This window comes from Diabrotica virgifera, chromosome 6, assembly GCF_917563875.1.
Source record: "Diabrotica virgifera virgifera chromosome 6, PGI_DIABVI_V3a".
Taxonomy (NCBI): domain Eukaryota; kingdom Metazoa; phylum Arthropoda; class Insecta; order Coleoptera; family Chrysomelidae; genus Diabrotica; species Diabrotica virgifera.
This window is the reverse complement of record NC_065448.1, coordinates 9,844,269-9,870,845: the sequence shown is the minus strand read 5'-3', so window position 1 is coordinate 9,870,845 and position 26,577 is coordinate 9,844,269. Positions and strand designations below refer to the sequence as shown.

The 26,577-nt window shown below is 35.0% G+C and overlaps 1 protein-coding gene across 1 annotated transcript in view; it reads left to right on the top strand.

Moving 5' to 3' along the window:
• The window catches only part of LOC114332289 (protein unc-13 homolog C), a 354,800-nt gene extending 328,721 nt beyond the window's left edge, over positions 1 to 26,079 (top strand). The window contains exons 17-24 of the mRNA XM_050653285.1: positions 3,778 to 3,944; positions 5,851 to 6,139; positions 6,467 to 6,824; positions 8,789 to 8,923; positions 15,186 to 15,284; positions 19,751 to 19,913; positions 22,967 to 23,093; positions 25,046 to 26,079. Of these exons, the coding sequence (XP_050509242.1) occupies positions 3,778 to 3,944; positions 5,851 to 6,139; positions 6,467 to 6,824; positions 8,789 to 8,923; positions 15,186 to 15,284; positions 19,751 to 19,913; positions 22,967 to 23,093; positions 25,046 to 25,207 (1,500 nt within the window). The 3' untranslated portion in view covers positions 25,208 to 26,079. The remainder of the gene's footprint in view (positions 1 to 3,777; positions 3,945 to 5,850; positions 6,140 to 6,466; positions 6,825 to 8,788; positions 8,924 to 15,185; positions 15,285 to 19,750; positions 19,914 to 22,966; positions 23,094 to 25,045) is intronic.
• The last annotated feature ends 498 nt before the right edge of the window (positions 26,080 to 26,577 follow it).

Sequence of the window (26,577 nt, the reverse complement as noted above, 5' to 3'; positions counted from 1 at the left end):
ATTATTATTAATTAATTAATTATGCAAGTTTTTCTGTCCCAGAGACTTTGTAAACACAACTTTTCCGTCATAAGATCAGACAGAAGGACAAAAATGAGGTCTAAGAGTGAAAGCTCTTAACCCAAGGATGTTATTAAAGTGAGAAACTTGATCGCACAAGTACTATTTTAAAGTCTCCGAAATAGTACAAGCGACATATTATTCGACGCGCCGTAGCAAGATGCTTCCGGTATTAGTCAAGTCAGTCCGTCCGACAAAAAAATAGAATGACAAATGATGTGTCGAATGAGAGCTTATAACCCAAAGATGGCATTAGAAGTAAGAAATTTGATCTCGGACTTCCGTTTATAGAGTTACAACCGGGAGTACGGTTTTAATGACGCCGAATTAATACAAGCAATGTATTATTTAACACGCTTTAGCAAGACGAAAACAAATGTATTGTACTATTTCGGTGATTTTAAAACAGTACTTCCGGTTGCAACTGATACCATCTTTGGGTTATAAGATCTAATTTGATACCTTGTCTTCGTATTGCTAAAGCGCATCGAATAATATGTCGCTTGTACTATTTCGGCGGCTTTAAAACACTACTTCCAGTTTCAACTCTGCAACCGGAAGTGTGAAGTCCAATTTCTCAGCTTTAATACCATCCTTAATTCGACACCTCATACTTACTACGTACTACGTGGCGTTACAACCCTTCGTGGGTTTTAGCCCACTCGACAGCATGCCTTCACTCTTCTCTGTCTTAGACAATCTCTGTCCAGTTCTCCACGCCCGTAACTTTCAGGTCTCCTGCTATATTATCTTGCTACCGGAGTTGAGTGTTTTAATAAAGTAGGAGTTATATTCGATAGACAGACGGACGGACAGACTTGCACAAAGCCGGAAAAATATAATGGTTTTCGTCTTGCTAAAGCGCGTCCAATAATAAGTCGTTTATAATATTTATTGGGCGACTTTAAAATAGTACTTCAAGTTTCAACTCTAAAACTGGAGGTGCAAGGTCAAATTATTTCTCACCTTAATAAGATCGTTGGGTAATGAACTTTCATTCGACAGCTCATTTGTCCTGTCTTATCTAATGACGGCAAAGTTGTGTTTACAAAGTCTCTGAGAGAGACAGACATGCGTATCTAATTATCCATCAAAGTAGAAAAAAAATAATACAGTGATGAGCGCGCTAATAACCGGTTAAATAACGCAAAAGATGGAAAACTTAATACGTTGTGAAATAAAAAGAGATGAAACTAGTAGATGTGTAAAATTATTATCGATAGGAACCTAAAAGTTTACATTACATCAGGTACCTACATAGTTTCCCTCCTTTAGACGTCTATGACAGAAAACATTTAGAATTTTATAAAATTCTGCTGTCACGGTTAGATTTGTTATACTCCTCAGATATGTCTAATGGTGCGAAACTATGTAATGTTATGTAAGTTTATAGGTTCCTATCGATAATTTTACATCTCTATTAGTTTCATCTCTTTTTATTTCACAACGTATTATGCTTTCCATCTTTTGCGTTATTTTGCCGGTTCTTAATAGCGCACTCATTACTGTACCTATATTATTTTTTGTGAACAAATAAGTACATCTACTAAACAAATTATTTAAAAGAAAAATATAAGTAAAAAAATAAACGTTGAATTATAATTCAACGTTTTCACATTTTTTTAAAATGGGTGAAAACAATATTTTGTTATTTTTAAATAATTTGTTTATTATATCTATCTGTTTACCAAAAGTTAACTATATTATTTTTTCTACTTTAACATTTTCTTTTGATAATTTCCAAATTCGGCAACGCTGTCTGACAAAGCCATACCTACAACGCCCAATCTTCGGCTACTTCGGCCGCCCAATATCTTCTAACCCGTTTTAAATGTATAATAAATGCATGTCTCTTCGTTGCTCTTATTAAAGACCCATACCATCGATAAGAAAATACTGACTCTGTATAGCTCATCTTTAATTTTTTTCTGATCCATGAGTTTATTTTCCTGTCTTAAAATCGACACCCAACATCTGTCTTTCCATTGCTCTTTGTGTTTTAGATATCCTGTAGACGGTCTCCTTTGTGAAAGTCCATGTTTGTGAGCCATATGTGATAACTGGTAATATGCACTGGTTGAGTAATTTCATTCGCATATATTGAGGGTACTTTTTATTTTTTTAGAATATATGATAGTTTACCAAATGATGACCATGCTAATCTAGTTCTTCTTTTTATTTCTTCTATTTGATTGTCCCTGTTCAGGTTTATTTTCTGCCCCAGGTATATGTATTCTGCCACCTGCTCTAATGTCTCTTTTCTGAATACCATTTCTAATTTGTCTTCTTGGTTTATCATAGTCCTGGTTTTACTATATTATAGTTCATCTCTAGACCTACTTCTGTAGCTTTTCTAATTTCTCAACCGTCTTCTGTAACTCTTCCTTCTTATGGTTACAACTATAGAGGTACAAAGACTATACCTCTATACTTGTCACACTTCAGTTGTTCTCAATTTTTATGCATCGGGCATATAAGGGCCTCATTCCAATCAGTAGGCATTATTTAATTTTTCTATACTTACATTATTAGTTTACATATCCTTTTCTGCAGTTGATTTCCACCAAACTTGATCACTTCTATGCATATATCATTTTTCCCAGGCCTTCTGTTATTTTCCATTTCTAATATTGCTGTTAGCACCTCCTCCTCTGTAGGCTGTCTTTCGACTATCTCGTCTTCTTCAACTGCCCAGCTGTCTGCTACTTCACGCTTCACCTTACCATTCAATAGCTTTTCGAATTGTTTTTTTTACTCCGTCATTATTTCTACTGGATTGATAATTAAATTTCCATCTTTTCCCATCTTCTTATCTATCTATCTGTCTAATCAGCCTTAAAAATCCATCCTTGGATATAGGCCTCCTCTTCCTTCTTTTATACCTCTCTATCTTGGGCAATTTGCATCCATTTTGGCCCAGTGTGTTTCTTCAAGTCATCTGACCATTGACCATCGCATCTATGGCCTTCACCTTTTTCGTTTGTGGTTCCATGGTCTCCAATGTATAATCGTCTTGTCCATCTTTCATTCTTCTGCCGTAGGGTGTGTCCGGCGAACTTCCATTTAAGCTTTGCTACTTGAGTTGAGACATCTTGTACTTTTGTTTTGTTACGGATCCATTCATTTCTTTTCCTGTCTGATCGTTTAATCCTCAGCATTTGTCTTTCCATGGATCTTTCTGTCTTTGCTATTTTCTCCATATTTTTACCTTTGTAAACCTCCATGTCTGAGAGCCATATATGAGGACAGGGAGTATACATTGATTGAAGACTCTTGTTTTTAGGTATTGCGGGTATTTGCTGTTCTTTAGAATATAAGACAGTTATCCATCTATAAGATATAAGACCATCTTCTTAACTGCTAAGTAAAACGACCTCACTTCTTTGTTTGTGAATTTTCTTCTCTCTTTCAATTTCAATCTCTTTTAATTTCAAGTCATTATGGTATCTCTTTTTCTTTCTACACAGATCTTTCAATTTCCCCCGAATTATCCTATATTATTTTTTTTACGATATCCATTATTCGCTCATAATTGTTGTCTGGTCTTCTTCGTTTCCTTTGCTATCACCTGACACTCTTCCTCCAATCTTTGTTTTAACTTCTCTTGTAGAGTAGCCCTTAACTTTTTTCTTGTTAGCTTCTCCTAGGGTAGGTTAAAAGATAATGTCATTTTAAATTATTTAAGACAACAAACATTTTATAAAAAATTAATTGCAGGCATGTATACTAATGAACAATATCCAGCAACTGAGAGTGCAGTTAGAAAAAATGTTCGAATCTATGGGTGGAGATAAACTGGAAGAAGATGCTGCGAACATCTTGAAGGAATTGCAACAAACTCTTAACGGAAGTCTGGATGAACTAGCAGTGCAATTCGCATGCAGGCAAGTTATCTAGTCTCTATAAATCTGTCTTTGTTAAGAGAGTAGGCGCAAATTTGCGGGCCAATGGGTTTTAAATGCATTCAATTTTTTCGAATCCTGAGAAAAATAATAAATATTTTTAAAAAATTTAAACGCAGAATGAAAGATTACATTATTACTGAAGGCCAAATGACCCTTAGAATAAAGAAAAAAATTCTTTTGAACGAGATATTTGAAATTAAAAATCGTACTCACTTTTCTCTTATTTTTCACCCCTGTAAAATAAACATTATAGAAGTTTTCAGGGACTTTCCCTCGGTAATAATGTAATATTTAATTCTACTTTTAAATTTTTCAAAAATAATTACTTAGTTTTGTCAGGATTCGAAAAAAAATGAATGCATTTGAGGCTACGCTCTTAAATAATCGTAGAGAACACATATCCTTGTTGAACTGTTTTGCTTTAATTTAGGTAAAGAGAAATAAATAAAAAAGACTTACAATTAATTGATTACTATATTTATGATTATACTATGATTTTCATGTCTTCTGTAGGGCAAAATTAAATGATGCCGATACAAGGAATATTCGTCAATGTATGTGGAACCATTTTTAAAGCTCCGTTATCGCTATCTAGAACCTGGTAGTCATAACTTTTAATAATATAACATCACAAGCATTTATCGACCAACAATTACATCAATAATTCTCTTTTCTCATCCTGGTTTTTAACATTACACTTATCCTCAAGAACTTTTCTAATACTTAATTCAATACTTTAATATACTTCAATACTTGAAGATCACCCTGAAGGTGAAACAGTCAATGGAATCAACATTAACAGTGTAAGACATACCGATGACACCGTAGTATTAGCGGAAACAAAAGACCATCTAAAAATATTGATGAACATATTATCAGAAGAAAGGCTGGGCTTGGACATTAACTTTTCCCAAACCAAAATCATGGTATTCCACAAGAACCCCATGAACAAATTACACCCAACATACAAATAAATAGCATCACCCTTCAGAGTTCCCAAAGCTTCGGATACCTGGGCAGAGAGCTAAATAGTCAGCTAGACCACTCAAAGGAATTAGAAGACTCGTTGAAATAGCAAAATCTGGCTTCATGAACATGCGTAAAATGCTCTGTAACCCCAAGCTATCAGTCACAATAATATTGAGGACACTAAAGTGTTATGTGTGGTCTCTATTAGTATATGGCTGTGTGACCTGCACATTAAAAGAATATGACGTCAATAAATTGAATTCATTCAAAATGTGGATGTACAGCCGAATGCAAAGAATAAACTGGACCAGCAAAACTACGAATGAAGAAGTACTGGAAATAATGATCACACTTCCGCATCTGGTCAATACAATCAAAATTAGAGAGATGTCATGTCTAAGACACATAATGCCCCATAGGGAATTTGAGCAGCTCCAGGTAATATTAGAAGGCAAAATCGAAGGTTAAATGGAGGAAGAAAAAAATCCTGGCTCCGAAACATCAGAGATTGGACCCACACAACAGGAAATGACTTAATTCATCAAGCCCAGAACAGAGAGAAATTTATATATTGATCGCCAACCTCAAGAGAGAAGGCACTTAGGAGAAGGAGGTATTCAATACTTCAATACTTAATCAGTCAATTATTAATGCAGTAAAGCCAATGTCCACCAGGTTCCACCTAGCAATGGCAAAGCGTTAAGTATGATTCCACATACATTTAAGAACATTCCTTGTATCGGTATCATTTAATTTTGACTTACCAGGGGCTTAAGGATGCATAGTAAACTAGAAGATGCGAAACCGGTCACCCGTGACAAAATAAATTTATTGTAATTATTTTTTATTTATTTCGCTTCACCTAAATTGAAATGTATTCGCATAGGTCATATATTCAATTTTTGTTTTTCTTCAGTTTGGAGCACAGAATAACAGTGAGCGTGAAAGAACTCGCCGATCTGCTATTGGCCATAAAGGGAGGAGGCCAGCCTGGCCAACTGAATCAACCGGCTCAGAGGAACGCAGTTGCAGTCGAAGCTGACGAGGTTCTGAGGCCGCTGATGGATCTCTTGGATGGCTCTCTTTCGCTGTATGCCCAGTCCTGCGAGAAAACCGTTCTCAAGAGGCTGCTTAAGGAATTGTGGAAAATTGTAATGAGGATACTAGAAAAGACTGTTGTGCTACCTCCAATGACAGACAAGACGGTAAGTTTATTAAAGATTTATACTCTTCAAAGTATTTTTATTAAAGATGTCTTTGTTTTTGTTGCTGATTTGAGTCCTTCTTTCTTACTATTATCTGGCTACCTACTTACCTAACCTACCTTTCTCCTACTTTCTTACTATTCCTCCCTTTAGTGTTATTTTGAGTAGTTTCGTGTTTGTCATTCTTTGGATATGTCCAAACCATCTCAGTCTTTGTAATTTTATGATTCCTACGATATTCGGTTTTCCATAAACCAAAAGTTTTTGGATTTGATATTTCGTCCGTGCCACCATTGAAAGCTTTCATAAAATGTGTTCCTGTTACAGATGATGTTCAAGAGTTTAACCGACAACGCCAAAAACCTAGCAGCGAACACAAAGATAGAAGACATGTCCAAACTCTTCAAGAACCACATGACGGGCAAGCAAGACGTCAAGAACGCTCTCAGCGGGGTGATGGACATATCTAAAGAAGTAGAGAAGAATCTGTCTCCCAAACAGTGCGCGGTGCTGGACGTGGCATTGGACACTATCAAGCAGTACTTCCACGCTGGAGGAAATGGACTGAAAAAAGCCTTTTTGGACAAAAGTCCAGAATTACAAAGCCTTAGATATGCTTTGTCTTTGTATACGCAGACCACTGATACGCTTATCAAGACTTTTGTTACTACTCAACTCAATGAAGGTAAGTTCTTTCAAATAAATGTTCAATATTTGTTTCTCACGTTAATTCGATAACACGATATTTTGCAACAAAAAGTTTCATGAAAGTTATAATCATAATATAAAATGTTCTGAAAGGTTTCATCGGTTAGTAAAATAAAACCTAAAGGTAAAATCAATATTATTATAGAAATTCAGAAACATTCAAATTATTCTCACTAGGCTTATGGGTCGAGGCGCGCTGTTTTTCTCCATATCGAGGTTTTGACGACATCCTCTTTGAAGTTTTCTTTAGGGTTTCCGGGGCCTCAGTCTCCTGAATCCCCAGATCTCCCCACTGCACTGTTCACTGAACACTGCACTACTGCTACTGGAAACCGTGGACGATTTATTTATACACTAGATGATGGTGCGGTCTACTGACGTGGCGTTGGTGAAGTGGGTGATGTTTTATTTGGCAAAGGTCTTCATATCTAAGGCAACCACGTAGCGTGATATCTTCTATTAAGATATTTCGTTCGTTTTTCAATATCTATGTCCTCTTGGATAAGTCTTGGTTTGTAGAAATTAATGGGAGCTATGGTTCTAGAGAATCAGTTTTGTGACCTATGTGAAGGTGATATTGACCTAGAGCTAAAATTTAATCGAAATTAAGAACAGAAATGGAATATTCATAAATACTATTTTGGATTCTATAATCGGTTTGGCTTATGTAAGATCAGGGTCAATCGGTACAAGGAATTTTACAAATTCCGTGTTGTTCATTTGGAATGTTGTACTTGACTAATTAGACAAGAGATAAAGGTTTTCTGTTGGGGGGTAAATATTGCCTTTATTGCTCTAAACTTACGAATTTTGTGGACTCTGTCAGTGATAACTTTGACGTAAGGAAGAAAAACTTTCTTATGGTGAGGACCTGAGTCTTTGGGTTGCGATTGAATAAAAGATTGATGTTTGTGGATGATCCTATTGATGTGATTTTCGCCGTATTGAATGAGGGTATGCCTCAAAGAAGAGAGCTCATGAACAATACATATGACATATTCCATTTATCTGGAATATCTTCTCCTGCTTCAATTTTATTGAACAACACACTCGTATAAATAAAAAACTGCACCTACATAGTTCACGAGTTTCATTTTAATATTCCTTGGTCTCGGTGCTTAGTTGTTTTTGGTTTTATTAAGTGTTTGGTTGTAGCCTCCTAAGTGCTTTCGGTTTCCTCCATTATTATGGTCACAGGATCTTGATAGTTTATTCGGTATGATAGTTTTAATTCATGTATTACTTCATGATTGGTGGGTAGGGTGCGACAAAACGACACACCCACCGATCAGGCATCTGATACTGTGACCTCTAGCTTACCTTGAGAATAAACGTAGCATAGTCAATTTATCATATTTTCTGTAACTCTACACTATGAATGATGTTATCTACGCTACAATCCATTTTATAGAATTCTCCCCATCTTGATTTGAATTTAACTGTACTTGTTTTACTACTTCAGCAGTATATATTTTTACTACTTCGCATTAATTAACTTCAAGATGTTTTTAAATTTCCAAATTCTATTTGTCAAACAAGTTGTGTATATAACAGAAAAATGTAATAAATGATTTTATGACTTGAAGGCTCATATTTTTGTAACGAATGTCCAAAATTGCAAACGATAACTGAAAAGAAACCGTAGTGTAATAAATTTAACACTTAATTTATTTAGTTTTTATTTTAATTTATTTACACTTATTTTTCATTTATTTGTACTAACACTATTTGAACTAAAACAAAATTTATAAAATGCGTTTATTAAATTCATGAAAAGACAATTCGGTCGTTTCACGTTAAGTATGGGGGAAAGTAGCATAATACTATAAACTGCTTTAACTTTTATATCATTACAAAAAGAAAACAAAACAACATCCTTACAACTTTCATGAATCTTTTTCGATAAACCTTGTATTTAATTGGTGTTACTTCTCCATAAAGTGCCGCTAAACAATAAGCAAACGATGCTGCAAAGACAGATCTCGATTCGAGACGAGTCTGAGACAGAAGCCGGACTCGAAGCTCTGGAAGAACCTCTGAAAGCTAAAAAGAGAAGGGAAAACGAGAATCAGCAAGGTAGTTGGTTGATGCAACATTTTAAAGGAATTGCTAGTTTCGATCATATTTGCCAAGAAAAGTTTTTAGCGTATTTATCTGTCTTTGCTATTCACAAACATTATTTATTTTATATATGGATTATTGTCTTCTATACTACGTTTGAAAATTATTGATAATACAGTGTTTTATGACACGTTTTGAATAAACGAATAATGTGGGTACATAAATAAATTGTTTAGGATTTTTTAAAAAGCCATTTCTATGGAGTTTGTACTCTTGATTATTGAGGGGATACCACCAGTGTTGGTGGTAGAAATTTTAGTAAGTTGGTTAATTTATACAACAACAAATTTCCAACATTACGTCGTTAGACCACAAAATTACCACGGCACTGACCGTACAAGCCGCTAGCCGAATAGGATCGAGTGGAGAGGTACTTGCCCAGTATGTATCAGCTTCTGACTTTCTTTGAACCGTGTTCATTTACCGACAAACGATGGAAGAGTTGGAGCCGATCCAGGCCGACGATAAATAGAGAGTTAGGTCCTATCCCAAGGATCGTAAATCGCAGATTTTGAGGAAAATAACAATATTTGACGTTGCGTTGATTTCCGTCTTAAGTTTTTATCTTTTTTCTACCTCATATTTTCAATTTCTAAAAGCGTCCCACGCCAGGTTCCGTTATATCTCAGTTTAAAACGAATCTCATTCACATACAGGGCCGTAACTACCAATGGGGCAACGGGGGCAGTGCCCCGGGGCCCCCGACCAAGGGGGTCCCATGTATAGATTTTAACGAGGAAAATAAAAATATGTATTTTAAAAGCCGATTTAAACGAAATATTTTCAAATGACACAATTTTAAAAAGACCGCAACATAGTTTTAATTTTTCACTGGGGAAATAGTCTTTTAGACTAAAATGAAATTGGAACAGAACAGGGCCCCTGAGGCCTGAGCTAAGCTGGGGCCCCCGAGACCTTAACATAAAAATTTAAATTATTACTTAAGAAATTAGTTATTTCGGCGTAATAAAACCTAAAATGTCATTGGAAGAGAGGGGTCCGGGCTATGCTGGGGCCCCCGAGACCTTTCTAAACATATAAATTGTGACTGAGGAAATTAGTTATTTTGGTGAAATAAAAAATAAAATGCAACAGGAATAGGGATCCCAGGTCCCAGCTACTTTGTCTTAACCAATTTACCCCAGACCATATCTTGGTACGTGAAAGGAACTACATATTGAAAAGAAAGGTATACATAAGATAAAATGAGCACATTAGGATTAGTCCCACCAGTACACTGACCAGCTTCACTGAGTGTGCTTGGCTCACACTGCAGTAGCTTAAGGCACCTTAAGGTGCTTTTAAATCAAAGTGAACACGAACGAAGGAACGAATTCGTTGGTGTTCGCTTGGTTATTCGTTCGGTACAAAGTAAGACCATTTACATTGTAGCGAACGAACGCATTCGTTGATAAAGTTCCGCAATGTCAGATACAGATGAAGCTGTAATCATTAGTGCTGCTAATTTTATAGTTATTGCAGGACAAGCTGAAAAAAAAGAAAGAAGAGAGTGTGGTGTTCACATAGGAGGGAAAATGCGCTTTCAAGGGGTTAAAATCAAACATTTTTCCGGGCCCCCCTTGCGCTGGGGGTGAATCCCCCAGACTTCCCGGTAGGGGCCCCCAGATCACATTTGCCCCGGGGCCCCCAACATCATAGTTACGGCCCTGTTCACCTATGAAACAGATTGTAGTATTTTTTTTGTTTTTTACTCCAAATTAGGAACGAACTGTCTACATTATCCACTGATAAACTATACAATTCATAATTTTCAACTACACGTTCAAAACAGACCACATTTTTGTGAATATCAAAGACAGACTTGTTACGAAGATGCAAAAGGTTACTTGCTGCTACCGAATTTCTTTTCAGCGAGCCCAGAAATTTGTTGTTTTTGTTATAGTAGTACCAGCTATCTAAGAGGCTCATTAATATTTAGCTCAGCGGGCTGCTATTGTGGGAGGTGTGGAATTACATAATCAATGCATCATTTCATATAACAGGTAGATCCTTGTTTATGGAATTCCAGAACTCCAACCCCTCTGAGCTGAATATTAATGATTCTCTTAGATAGTTGGTACCACTATAATTTCGACATTTACAAAAACAACATTGCTGGTTAGCTTCTTACAATATGAGGTTATAGATTAGTTCAAGCTGTAGATCATAGTTGTTAGAGTTTATTTACTCGACTAGTTTTTAAAACGTTTTTAGCAAGTGTAATTGGGGTGGCAAATGTTTATTTTTCGGACAATTTATCGCTATTGAATTATTGTTTTGAAGATAGTTTTTCTTATTTAATAACTAAAATAGTCATGTATCATTCAATAGTAAGAACCTAATCCTAGGTTTTAAATATAGATTTCACCATAATAGAAAATAAAAATTTAGAATAATATATCTACGTACAAAATGCCTACAGTCAATTTTACGGCATATTTAAATGTATAGATCCTGCTATTCTTTTCAATTAAATAGCTAAGATAACAAAAACATGAAAATAAAATTATATAGTGATTTCCTCCAATGCTCCTAACTTCTCCTTTGGTCTCGATCTTCGGCTACTTCTGAATTTGGTTGGACCATCTGGTTGGTGATCATATCATCTTCCCCGAAACCTTTCCAGAAAAAATTAGCCTCTCTAAATTATCATTACCTCTGCAAACCACTTCGCTGCGAACTGCGAACAAATTCCCTGCAGATATGTCGTGGCCTTTTTTAATATCGAGTTGGTTAAGTATGGAAACGTTTGTCCAATGAGTTGTCTAAAGTATGCATAGCATTTTTCTCCAACACCACATCTTAAAGGCATTAGTTTTTGGCGTTTTTCTGTGCGAAGAGTTCAAGCTTCAGCCCCGTATAGAAACATTGAGAATACAATTGCATTCGACCTTCTCAGTTGCCATTGTTAATTATACTAGATCCACGATAGATGTAGCTGTTTAATATCTGGTATTCGTGCAAGTGGTTACTGCGCTGGTGTCGAATCTCTCTATCACCATTACTTTGATCTTATCTGGATTAATCATTTTCGCCATTACTTTCTTCATTTCTCTGCTGTGTGAGATGTAATCTGCTTTATTTTTGCCGCATTGCCATCCTATTCCTTTAGATCGTCTCTGTATTCATCGTTTGTTCTACATTTATTTTTAAGTTTTTTGTGCGTTGAATGACAGTCTAAGTGTCATCAGTGATCCATGGCTAATGGTTTGTAGAAACTAGTACAACAAATGATTTAAAGCCAACGTTGAGAAGGTAGCTAGCAATCAATGAACAGTACTTACTGCAGTCTGATAAACGACAAGAACAGGCCTAACGGCTAAGAGGTATTATATGTAGAAGAAGAACTTAGATTTATTGAGTGAACTTACATACATTCTCAGTAGAAAGTATTAGAGCTTTCTACATAGATACATGACCATTATATGAGCATGTTAAGCTTCTAGATGTTTTCCACCTCTCTTACACTCTTTGTTAATACTTCTTCTCTGAAAATATAACCAACCTGATTTAAAAATTATATACGCATTTTGTAATACTCATACTATCACATCATTAATTTTAAAATATTCTTAATTTAGAAGTATTTATTGTGTATAAAACATTATTTTTAACTAACAAATTGTGCCTCATTAATTTTGCTGCCATCACTATCAACACTTTGCCTAGAGATATATCACGAACTATTTTACTACATATTTACAATTTAGATATCTGAAAATTTTGTATCTGTTATAAAAGATAAAGGATAAAAGATATCTGAAATAAAATTATTTTTATATATTTCAAGTCAGACACTCAGATCAAAATTTTTGGACCACAATTGTAACATTAACACATTTCAAAGCTTTCTACTTCACTTAGTGTGAATAACTTATCCCTACATGACCTGTTTAAAATTCTAAGGAACTAATAGGTAACCGTTTGAGTCTTAGAGAACGACATTCAGATTAATATATATTATTATTTTTAGAACAAACTTTTCTGTCTGTTCCCACTCCTGGAGGAGGGGGATAACTTTGAAATCTTTAATAAAAACCCCCCTTGTTTTTTGCAGATTCTGATTTTATTCTGATTCTCAAAACATTTTCACAAAACTGTGTTTAGTACCATAAAAATTAATTTACAGACGTCTGATCTCTGATCTGTACAGTAGAGAGGGTGAGTCAAGTCCCACAGCACTTAGACCACAATTGACCCATTGCGCACCCTCCAAGGGGATTGTCGTCCTTAACTCATAGTCCATCCTGCCATTTCCAGGAAGGTGGAAAAATCGCCAGGGGATATTTCCCCTATGTCGGCAGACGTAGGGCAAGGCTCGTCGAACGCATACTCTAGCATTGACGATTACTCCGGACATTCATATAGGACATGTTCGACAGTTCCCTCATCTCATTCACACTTCCTGCATAGAGGTGTGTCTACTAGCCCCAGTGTGTGGAGGTGTTTGCTTAATTGACAAAGGCCATTTAAAGAACCAACTGTCAAGCGTAGATTTTTCCTGGTCATTCTCAAGTACTTTTCTGATGCTGACTTCCCAAGGTTCCTTAGTGTTACCTTGGCCCTTCTTCCCATCTTTTCACGGTTTTTGTGTGGGAGTGACATTTGGCAATTTCAGCGATTGTTGCAGTTGACCAGCCAAAAAGATCACCAGGTCCTAAGATTCTTAGGTCTGCTGCCTTTGTAGCTAGGTGGTCAGCAATGCGGTTGCCTTTACTTCCGTTGTGTCCTTTAAACCATATCAGGATGATGTTGTGACCATCCGAAGCTTGGGCTAGTGACTCATGACACTCCATTACTAGCCCTGATATGACACGTGGTCTATTCAGGGTTAGTAGCGCTTGTCTGCCGTTTGTGCAGATTATTATGGTTTTACCGACTATACCATCGTGTCTGTATATGCTTTCTGTGAGTAGCTTTCAAAGCCATCTTTCCCGAATAACAAAAATCAGATATAACTTGTTTAGGTTTTCACGTAGCATCCTAATCTCCAATGAAAAATGTGGTTTTCTATTTAAGATTTCAAAGTTGTCCCCTGTACCACCCCTAAGGGTTGGGAGAGCGAGGTCGTATTTAGTGCCATTCGATAGATTTTTTTTTAAATATTGAAAACATTTTTTGTTTCTTATTAATTTGTAATTTTACTTCTCGAGATCGTTTGTATAATTTATCTACAACATCATCTATCATAAATTCGAAAAAATATCTCGAATAGAAGTTGCTCATTTTTGCATAAGGAATCCAAATCTACAATAAAAAAAATGGGGTTTTATTTATGTAAAAATGAATTTAAGATTTTAAATTGACCGCCTTCCTACCTCCAGTGGATGGTTTCGTGTCTGATGTCATTCTATAGATTTTTGAAAAATAAAAATAAATTTCTCAATTTTTCTATCCGATTTTTATTTCGTGAAATATTTGATCGTCCCTCTCTTTTTCACACATCCTTTATAAAGAAACCTATCATAACCGTATAATTTTTATTGAAGTTTATTAACACTTTCTCGGAGCTTGAGAACACGAACTTTTTTAATTGATTGACTTACGCAAACATGTATTATGATCGACCAATGCACTTGAATACACCAATACACAAGCTTTTTTCAGTCTCACGGTAATCTTTCATGCACAGCATCGATATTTTTTATTTTGACAGCAATTCAGGCCTTCTGCAAGAAAGTTGTAAAGGTACCATCTACTTTGGTGGGCATGAACGAAATCAATATATTAAGACCGACGACCACAATGAAGTATGATTGTTTGAGAAGGCTCTATCTGGTCGCATAGATTTGATATATAAAACATTAATTAATTATATATACCAAACCTTATGTCTTTCAATGGGTAAACTTAGTTTGTTCCCAATATTTTATATTATTATACTAGCCAATGTATAGTTCCATTCACATATTTGTAAGTTAAGCAGTTCATTTAGCCAGCATATAAATATTTTCAGTCGCCTTAAACATCATTTTTTGTGTAAAATACTGTAATTAAACATAAAAAGTTATATAGCTTTACCATAAGCGATCAAGCGTTAAATATATCCATTAGTTTTGTTTCAGTTAACGAAAATTGTTACTATAGATTTTAGTTCTAAGCTTAAACAATTTAGAAAGCATGCAAATTTACACTTGTTACAGTTTTAACAGCTTTACCTAAAAATACGATCCAGCCATTTTGTAGATATGTTTCTAATGGAGTGTTATGTTTTCAGATAATATCGACGGACTTGAAGGTAGCGTTGGTGAGGTATCAATTCAGGTGGACTTGTTTACGCATCCTGGAACTGGAGAACATAAAGTCACAGTCAAAGGTAAGCAAACAAAATCATTTTTTTTTTCTCCTTCTTCGTATGCAATCCACTAATGGATGTTCGCGATCAAGTTTGACCATTTTTCTCTATCCCTTGCAGTGTGTATTCAGTCTCCTATGTTTCTTAGCCCTGTCCATTGTTTGACATTACGGAGCCATGTCATTTTCTTCTAGACTAAGAGCCGCTATAGGTGAAATGTCTTAATCATTTTAGGCACGACGGGACCCTATAACTTAAATAGTAGAACCTAAAAGAAAACGTTTGAACACTGTGCCGTCACTTTTCAGTGGCACATGCGTCTACAGTGGCGCATCAAACTTTCCACTTATGGACGGGATACATAAATTAAAAAATACCCTCCCTCATTACCAGAATTTATTTTTTTTCATTTTTTTAAGTTCTATGTGATTAAGACATAAGATTTATCGTAATTTTAACCCACCACCCCCTTCTCCCTGCCTCCACCATCAAAAACTTTATTTTTCGATTTTATTTTTTTTGGTGGGATGCAGTCAATTTTAAAATTTCAAAAAATTCACAAGCATAGTTAAGGCTTTTATAAAACAAGTCTATTTTTTATAGACCTGTAGGTTGAGTGTACATAACCTCAAAAAATTTAAAAATTTTTTTTTGGAAAAAATATATAACTTTTTTTTGGGGGTAGCTGCAGATCTAATTTTTTCTTAAATTTTATCAAACACTATATTTCTAATTTTTTTCAGATTTTTCTGTAACGCCCGTCACCTTCAAAAATCCAAAAGACTGTTTTTTAAGGGGGTTTTGGGGGGTTTGAAAGTGTTTTTCTGATTTTTAAATATTCTAAAGGACTCAATTACTTCAAGTTATATATAACCTATAAAAACAAAATTGATTTGATATATTATGAAGTCTATAAAATAGGGAAAATCCCCCAAAACCCCCCAAAAAACAGTTTTTCGGATTTTTGAAGGTAGGGAGCCTTACGGAAAAATCTAAACAAAAATTAAAAATATAGTGTTTGATAAAAGACACAAGATTAAGAAAAAATCAGACCTGCAGCTATTCCTCAAAAAATGTTATACGCTTTTTTGAAAAATAAAATTTCTTTTAATTTTTTGAGGTTATGTACACTCTACCTATGGGTCTATAAAAAATAGGCATGTTTTATAAAAGCCTCAGCTATGCGTGTGAATTTTTTGAATTTTTAAAATTGATTGTATCCCACCAAAAAAAATAAAAACGAAAAATGAAGTTTTTGATGGTGGGGGCAGGGAGAAGGGGGTGGTGGGTTAAAATTACGCTGAATTTTATGTGTTAATCACATGGAACATAAAAAAATAAAAAAAATTAATTCGGTTAGTAAGGGAGGGTAACTTTTAATTTATTTATCCCGTCCATAAGTGGAAAGTTTGATGCGCCACTGTCGACGCATGTGCCACTGAAAAGTGACAGCACAGTGTTCAAACGTTTTCTTTTAGGTTCTACTATTTAAGTTATAGGGTCCCATCGTGCCTAAAATGATTAAGAAATTTCACCTATAGCGGCTCTTAGTCTATTCCTGTCCACTCCACTTCTTCATTCGATCTTTCCTTCAATTAAGTTTTGCAGAAATTGGTATCTTTCGTTTCTAATTACATGCCCCATGTATGCCGTTTTTCTCTGTTTAATTGTGCATAGCAGTTGTCGTTCTGTACTAATTCTTTTCAGGATTCCTTCAATTGTTATTCGTGCGGTCCAGGAAAGCTTAAGGATTTGTCGATAAATTCACATTTCATAATGCCTCTAGCTTATTCATTGTGTTTATTTTTAAAGTCCATCCTTCCATGCATTATAGGAACACCTACAATGAATATAGCATTTCGTGAATCTAAGGACCGGTACTTTCTGTCCCGGTTAAACCCCGGTTAGTGAAATTTTGCGTGGCAAAATTCCACTAACCGGGGTTTAGCCGGGACAGAAAGCGCCAGCCCTTAGTCTTAGGTTCCGGTCAAAGTCAGAGCTCGTAAAAACGTTTCTGAATTTTATGAATGCGTTTCTGGCTTTTTCTATCCGATATTTAATTTCGATATCTGACATTCAGTCTTCATATAGCCAGGTTCCCAGACACTTAAATTTTCAGAATACGTTATATTTCTTGATTGTTATCTGCTGGTCTTGTATTTTGATGTTGACATAATTGACAGTAGTCCATTAAAATGTTACATTTTTTTGGCCGTACCTTGCATTTCTTAGAGGAGTCAATTTTTTTTATTTAATGTGTAGGGGGGATCAGTAGAAGCTTAAGTTCAAGTTTTTGGGGTCGCCATCCTTGTCCCTCGGTCGCCATCTTGGAAATGGGGTGCAAAGGGGTTTCGCGCTATATCTCGTAAACTACCAACCCTACGGAAAATCTAATTAGACATCAAATGTAGAAAATTAAATTTTCCACAATTTTGTTTCTATTACTTTTATCGTCAAGTGACCAACAAAAAAGATATAAATTTTTTTTAACAAGTTTCCTTTTGGATGTTATTACTTTTTTTCAGTTCATTTTAAAATAAAATAACATTATAGCAATTTTGTAGAGGGTTTTTCGGCGAACAATTTCCACTATAAAGTTGTTTAATTCTATTTATTAGTATTATAGGTTTTACAGCGCTCCAAACTTGACCAGATTCTCGAATGCTCATAGGGATACAATAAAAACAAAAGTTAGGCTTACTTTTCTATCTATATATATTTTTTATTCTTACAATTTATTATGATTTTAACATTCCTATGCTATTATTAATCTGTTTTGACCTTTCTTCCCACTATAAAACTTGTAACTCTAAGCATATATAGAAAAGGCCCAAGAAGTTGTTTGAGGACAAATTCGCCGCTTCAGAAGAAGAATGACGCAACCGCAAAATGCAAAATTCTTAAGCAGAGCAAAAAACGATTTTTGATATCAAAATCATAAAGTATGATAAAAATTAGCCATTCACCACACCGTGGTCAGGATCTCGAGATATAAGCGTTTTTTGGGGTGTGCCGCTTGTATATGAAGTAACATAACTTTTTTTCTATTATATATTTTGACTTAACATTTTCCAAAAAACTTCTTCATGAACTATATTTTATTGTTGTGTTGGTTAAAATTATAAACTAAAAAGTTTGTCACTCAACTTTTTTAAGTAAACATGAAACTAACGAAATATGATGACAAAATGTTAATAAATTAACAACTCCTTTTTTAATGTGTTTAAACATTTTGGAAAAATTTCATTGTTATCTACGTACTTCAAAGATGACACAGTAAAATTTTTAAAAGGACATATTTACAGCGACCAAAGATACAGCGAGGTAAATTTGAAAAATCATCAAAATTGATTTTTGGCATTTTTGTATAAAATTTATTTTTTTAACATGTTCCACCAACTCTAGATAAAAATAAACTTCATATTCAGATTCAGCGACCTCTAAAACATAAAAACAGACCAAAATTAATCATTCACCCTAAATTTGATTTTCGTGGTTGGCATAACGGTTAATGCCGCTCGTCTAATATAGATAGAAAAGCATTATTTTTCTACGAGAATTCGAGAATCAAGTTTGGAGCGCTGTAAAACCTAGATAATAAATAAAATTAAACAACTTTATAGTGAAAATTGTTTATTGAAAAATTCTCTACAAAATCGCTATGATGTTATTTTATTGTAAAATGAACGTAAAAAAGAATTTGCTTCATTTTATGTGAAATTAAATTTTCTGTAGGGTAGCTAGTTTACGAGATACAGCGAGAAAGCCCTTTGCACCTCTTTTTCCAAGATGGCGGCCGGGGGACAAGGGCCTCAACCCCAAAAACTTGAACTTAAGTTTCTACTGAACCCCCCTATACATTAAAAAAATAAAACTGACTCATCTAAGAAATGCACACTAAATGTAACATTTCAATGGACTACAGCTGATTATAAGGAATTTCGTCTTTTTTATGTTGATGCTAAGTCCCATGTTGTTACTATGTTCTCCAATTTTATTAAGAAGGTTTTGGAGGTCTTCCATATTGTCCGCTATTAAGAACGAATCACCGGCATATCGTATATTATTGACTCAGGTACTTTGTTGCCACTTTCACATTTCTCAAGAGCTTACAGGAAGTTCTCTCTGAATATAAATTGAACAGTAGTGGGGAGAGAATGCGTCCCTGTCTTACACCTCTGAGAAATTTTTTGAGCTTGCGTTATTTCGTTATCCACCTAGACGACAACTGTTTGATTCCAGTAAAGAGCTTCTATGCAACAATGCAACGAATGTTTTTTTGATATATGTCCAGTTTTTTTAGTATATGTGCGAGTTTATGATGTTGTACTCTATCGAACGCTTTTTGATAATCTATAAATCATTATATCTTTCCTTTAATGGTAGCAGTTCGGGGCTAGCGTCTGGGTTGTAACATTTTTTTAGTGTGAAAAAATATGTTGGGTTTTTTTCGGCCTAAAGTTATTTACTTTTATTCTTTGTGGTAGTTGTGGCGGCCAATGATTTGAAATGGAACCTGGTGTCAGGCATGTTCCGACCTTTCGTCGAAATCAACCTCATAGGACCACACCTAGCCGATAAGAAGAGGAAACATGCAACAAAATCCAAAGCCAACAACTGGTCACCTAAATATAATGAAACGTTTAATTTGTAAGTAAAAATATACGCTTTAAGCTCTCATTTATTTCTCATACGTACGTAGATTGCTAAATATATTGCTAAAATATAAATAAAAATGTACTAATAGGTTGCTCAAATGAAAAGGTACTAAACGTCGCAACAACGTAACCACAAACATATTTTCCTATGCCGCTAGGAGATAACGTAGTGAGACATGCAGGGCTGCAAATGTAGCCTTCAGCTTCCGAATAATGTGGAGTTCCCCTTTTATCGCACCGAAATATGGCAAGGCAAACACGATTCATTGGCAAGGTAGACGACATAGTGAGAAGTGGTCAGGGTATCACAATGCGATTTCCATGTGTTTGGTCCCCTGAAAAAACATCTCAAAAAGAAGCGCTTCAAACTCAGACGAAAAACTGAAGGACGTTGTAACAGCGGTTTCACACAGTAAGAATTTGAACGGGCAGGGGTTAGAACGTAAATGTGTTCTTCGAAAAAACACTTTTTGAAAAACTAAACTCCCAAATTTAAAACTTTTTTTTTCGACTTACAAAGATTTTAGTAACAACACTTTTTGTTAGAATATATTCAACTATAAATTATGGTATTCTTATTAGTGTTAAAATGGACATAGCAGTCAAAGTGGGCGGGCTAATTCCCCGAACCTTTTAGGTCGAAAACTCTTACATAGGATTGATTACATGAAAGTATCGTGTTACAAGACATATGGATGTGAAAGCGATTTTAGTAGTTTTGTATTTGATATTTTTACAGTAGTCTGGAAGTATACGTTGTAGAAGACACATCTTAATTTCTTTGTTTGTATATTATTATAATACGGTTCGGTTATAAAATAAATAGTTTGTTTAGTATTATTTGTACCTTTTATTATCTACTATTTCTAATAGGTTCTGGGCTCAGTTACGTTGTTAGCTCACCTGTATTAAGATAATAATTAAAAGTGTACACTCGCGAAATTTTCGTGTTAACCGAATACATAATGGCGGAGAGTGCGAAATATAACGTCGAAAAGTTGAACGGCAAGAACTATCAATCTTCGAGTTATTTAGTGAAAATGTTACTCATCAATGCTGATCTATGGGAAATAGTTTCGAGTGAGTTACCATTAGAAGCAGATCGAAGCAGTTCTTGGAAAAAACAAAATGATAAGGCTTTGTCAACTATAGCCTTACTTGTTGACGTTAATCAATTAGTGCATATCCGGAACAGGGAATTCGCGCGCGATGTGTGGATAGCGCTAAGGGAGTATCATCAGAAATCAAGTTTGTCTAGTATGGTGTTTTTGTTAAAGCAAATCTGTAGGCTATCGCTAGAGGAGAATGGTGATATGGAAGCACACATTAGTTTATTCCTAGAATCGTTGAATAAACTGGCCGCCTTAGGGGAAGAAATTAAGGACAGGTTCTCAGCAGGAATTTTGCTGGGAAGTCTTCCAGACTCATACAGTTTTTTGATTACAGCGCTGGAAAGTAGGCCATCGAGTGAATTTACTCTAGAATTTGTTACGAGTAAATTAATAGATGAGTACAGGAGACGTCAGGGAGCTTTGGGAAGAAATCAGGAGGAGTCGGTGATGAAGTCAGTATACGAGGGTAACAAAAATAATGGTACTGCAAGGGCAGAAGCAAGGCAGTGTTATTTTTGTAACCGGAAGGGCCATTTTAAACGAGATTGCTTTAAGTACAAAGCGTTTAAGAAGGAAAAGGCCAATAAAGTCACTGAAGGTACTGATGATGCATGTTTTATGGTCAATTATAGCTCAAGGGACGGAAAAAGGGATTCTGCTTCGTGGTATGTGGACTCAGGAGCTTCGAGCCACATGGTTAATTACAAAGGATTCTATACCCAATTTGACGGTAGCAGAAAAGGCGTTGTAAGTTTGGCGGAGAAAGGGCAATACTCCGAGGTTCAGGGTATAGGAACAGGACTTATTGAGTGCGTGACTGGATCGGGAGTGGAAAATTTAAAAATCGACGAAGTGTTGTATGTGCCGGGATTAGACTCAAATCTGCTTTCGGTGAAAAAGCTAACAAGTGCGGGACATAATGTGCAATTCGATAAAAACGAGTGTAAAATCGCTTTACACGGAAAAGTCGTCGCGAGTGCGGTGCCTTCACCGGACTTATACAAACTTTCAACTGTGGACCATGGATTGAGTGCTGTGGAGCACTCCAGCAACTGTCAACATGCATGGCATAGACGGTTTGGACACAGGGACATGGATGCAGTCAAACACTTAATGGAAAAGAAAATGGCAGTCGGGATTGATATGACAGACTGTAGGATTAGGGAAACTTGTGAATGCTGTATGAAAGGTAAAATTTTACGTAAGAGTTTTCCAAAATTTTCTCATAGCAATACATTTAATATTCTTGACTTATTACATTCGGATATTTGCGGGCCCATGAAGACTGTTACTCCAGGGGGTAAACGTTATATTTTGACTTTAATTGATGATTTTTCTAGATATACAACTATATATTTATTAAATCATAAAAATGAAGCGGTAAAATGTATAAAAGAGTTTATAGAATTTGCGAGTAATCAGTTAGATTTCTAATACTTTTATTACACATTTAGATCAGACTGAAAAATATTGATTTGGTGTTTTATAATTTTATAATTGCTGATCTTGCTGTCCAGTACGTCGTAATTAAGTCCAGAATGTTCAAGCGGTAGCCTCGTGTTGACTCCACGTGGTAGAATTTACTGGATGGTAGCGGTCATTGTACTGTAACTCGCACGATGACATTCAATGGTGGCTCAAGAAATCCCATGGTAACTTTCACATTACACCGAACGTTCCAACCGCAGCGCGTCGGCCGTGTAACAAGAAAGGTTCCATATGATTGTCACCAGAAAGACACCATTGGAATGTCATCTAACCCCCGCACGTTTCAACAAGGAATCCTTCGGCTCGGTAATCAATGGGATCTTTGAACTCCAAAGGTGGATACTTATGAATTAAGACTTCATTCAACTCCACAGTGTCGTTTCGTACCTTCTCATTTTAACAAACTTCTTGCATTCTTGTAATAATTTTATATTCTAATTTGTAGTATTATTGGCAACGAGGAACAATTGGACTGTTTCGAGTTGCATATTTGTGTAAAAGACTATTGCTTCGCTAGAGAAGATAGACTGGTTGGTGTAGCTGTTATGCAGCTCAAAGACATCGTCGAAAAAGTAAGTACTATTTCTACAATATTAAATTAGTGTCTTAGTCGCTATAAATTACTATTTAATATATTTAAGTAAAGTTGCCTTGCTTACTTACTTACTCCTTGGCATTACAACCCTTCGTGGGTTTTAGTAGATTCGACAACATGCCTCCACTGTTCTCTGTCATGAGAACCTGTATCGAGAACTAGATACGCCCAAAAGTTTCTGGTCTCCTACTATATTATCTCGCCATCGGAGTCAAGGGCATCCCCGTGGTCTACTTTCAGGTGGACTTCGTCCCATACCATCCTTACTGTTCTTTCGTCAGAGAGTCTTCTGAGGTGCCTTCTGGACTTTATTTCTTCTATTACGTTGGCGTCTAAGTATAATTCTTCGAGCTCTTTGTTAGTTCTCATCCTATATTGCCCTGCAGCTTCATACGTAGCCACATTACCCACCATCTTGAATTAAACGAGAACAGTTTTTGCTCAATATCTCCGCCATTTTCAACTTTTCGACAAAATTGCAGTAACCGAAAATGTTGCAAATGCGACTTCCTACAATTTCTTTTTTGCAATTTTTTTCGTGCGATCAATATTTTTCGAGTTAAGGGGGAATATGGTGAAAGGGGGTAGGAAGCATAATTATTGAATTATCTCGTTTGTGGTAAAGGTGCGAACGTAAGAGCTTGCTGGGATTGGTTTTATAAGAATTGTTTTTATTCCATATCTCGCTCATTTTCAATTTTTCAATAAAATTTTATACAATTTCTTTTTTGCAATTTTTTTCGTAGGGTGTATATATTCGGAAGATGAGGGAAAATATTGACAAAGTATAATTATTATTGAATTATTTTGTTTATTATTAACTTTACGACAGAATTGTAAATAAGCAAAAATGGAGAAAATTATGTTTTATACAATTTTATGCCAGACAAAATGATTAAGGGGTGGGGGTATGGTTTGAAAGCAACTTTAATAATCATTTTTGTGAATTGACTTTTTTTTTAAACTATAATAGAATTGTTCTATCTTTAAATTAAATAAACATATTCAGTACAACTCAAAGATTATTAAAAAACAAATTCAAGGCAAAATATTGAAAAAGACGCCAACGGTGGCAATTTTTTCAGACACTTCCAAAAAACTTGATTTTTTGGTGGACATCAGAACTCGTCATTGGAAGATGTGAAACAAAAAATTCAAAAAGATTTAATTAGCTTATATACCTTTATAAGTTTCTCGAGGTAGCATTGTCTCGTTTTTTAATTTAAACGATTTTTGACTTTTTGGTATTAATCAGAAGTAAAAATATCGAATTTGTTTGTAAAAGAATGGTGAAAATCAACATTAGTATTGTTACACCAAAAATAAGCATAACACAAGAAATACCTCAACAGTTTTACCTTAAGAAATATATTTATATCGAAACTCTATGCAAAATTTCAGGCGCATCGGTTGCAGGTTTTTGGTTACAATGTCCACCGCCTTTAAAAAATTGCAGTTTTGAGAAAAACGAGTTTAAAGTTTTGACAACTTTTAATTTCAATTTCTTTTTTGTCTCTCAAATCGTAAAGTGATACACAACGAATATGTTTTTGAACCGCGGAGTAATTTACACAAGAGAAGGGGACAGGTGTTGAATTTTTCTCACTATGCTCGCCGGCGTGAAAATGCTCCAGAGCGAGTCGAAGGTGGGGATATTCAATACGTTGTATCTCTGGTAATTTTACTCCGACCAATCTGAAATTTTCAGAGAGTATTCTTGAAGTTGTGTACTTGTGAAGTTTAAATAATGAAAAATTGAACATTTCAAAATTTTCAAACCATGTCTCTCCTTAAGGCGAGAAATGATAATTTTGGTTAATTTTTAACAAGCGTATAATATGTAATTACAAATATTTTATTATTTGCATCTTTTATCGTACTAATTTCTTATTTCTGTTCCACATTCTAACATTTTACTTTAACTTGAAGGGCTCGTGTGCTTGCTGGCTGTCACTGGGTAAGAGGATCCAAATGGATGAAACCGGCTGGACCATTTTAAGGATTTTGTCTCAACGCACAAACGACGAAGTAGCCAAGGAATTTGTCAAACTGAAATCCGACATCCGACAGGAAAATCCTCTTCCAAATTAGTAAACCCGACATAACTACACTGAGAAAAAACTGTGAGTGGCTAAGAGACACTGTGTTCATACTCAAAGTGTGTTATAATATATGGACCGTCCTTAAAAGAATTCCACGCGTTTAGGCAGCTTTCCAGAGAGTTCGGCGAGTACAAAACTTGTTAATCGGGACAGTAAGTTAAACAAAGTCTTTGTTTTTACCTGTGAGAGAAAAAGAGGCTAGATAACCATAATGGTTAACAACCTTCAAAATCATAGTTTAACAATACTTTATAGTAATATGAACAATAACTTAAATCGGGATAGCCTTCGGGAATTGGCTGTTGTAATTGGTATCAATATTAAATTAAAACTAAATTAAACAATAATCATTCAGAACAAACGTTTTCGGACTTATTAGTCCATCTTCAGTGAGCGTTGGGTACTTACCTTAATAACCGCAAAACTAAACAGTGGTTGAGATCACATTGTTGTTTACATACTTAAAAGTATTAAATTAACCAACTATACGTCGATGGAAATAGATCACTATCCGGGAGTATGTAATCAACAATTTAAACCCAACCACTGTTTGGTTTTGCAGTTATTAGTGAAAGTACTTAAAAGGTTCACTAAAGATGAACTGATAAGTCCGAAAACGTTTGTTCTGAACAATTATAGTGACAAATTTGTATTTTTAATTTAATTTTTAAATAAATACAACAATTACAGCAAAAGTTGTTTATTTCAATGTTAATTTTTTTCATAAACGATATTTCTTGTCTTTTTTATTAAAATTATATTAAATTTTGATATTTTGATTAAATATCTTTAAGAGGAAACAGTAGCGATCAACAGGTAGCGAAAACGCGATCCAAGATTGCGGCTGTAATTTTAAATATTTTTTCGAGATATTTGGCACACGTATTCGTAATATAATAAAGAATGGCGGTACAGAGCCCAATTTGAAAAATATATTAATATGTGGAAATTACTCTGAAGAAAGTGCATTTTTTTGTTCTTCTTAATGGCGGTACAGGCTCGTTGTTTTAATATTGTATTTAATTACAGGGTAATTTCCACATATTAATATATTTTTCAAATTGGGCTCTGTACTGCCATTCTTTATTATATTACGAATACGTGTGCCAAATATCTCGAAAAAATATTCAAAATTACAGCCGCATTGGGACGCGTTTTGGCTACCTGTTGATCGCTACTGTATCACCTTGATAACTATAATAATAATCTTTTTCATTGGCCATTAAAGCTAAAGATTTTGGGTAATGTTTTCTTTAGTCTATTCAATACAAAAGAATTTATCTATCAGCAAGAAGTTTTTATTTATCCATCACTTCCTTACTTTTTCAAGTCTGGACTCATGTCTAATTTTATTTGAGG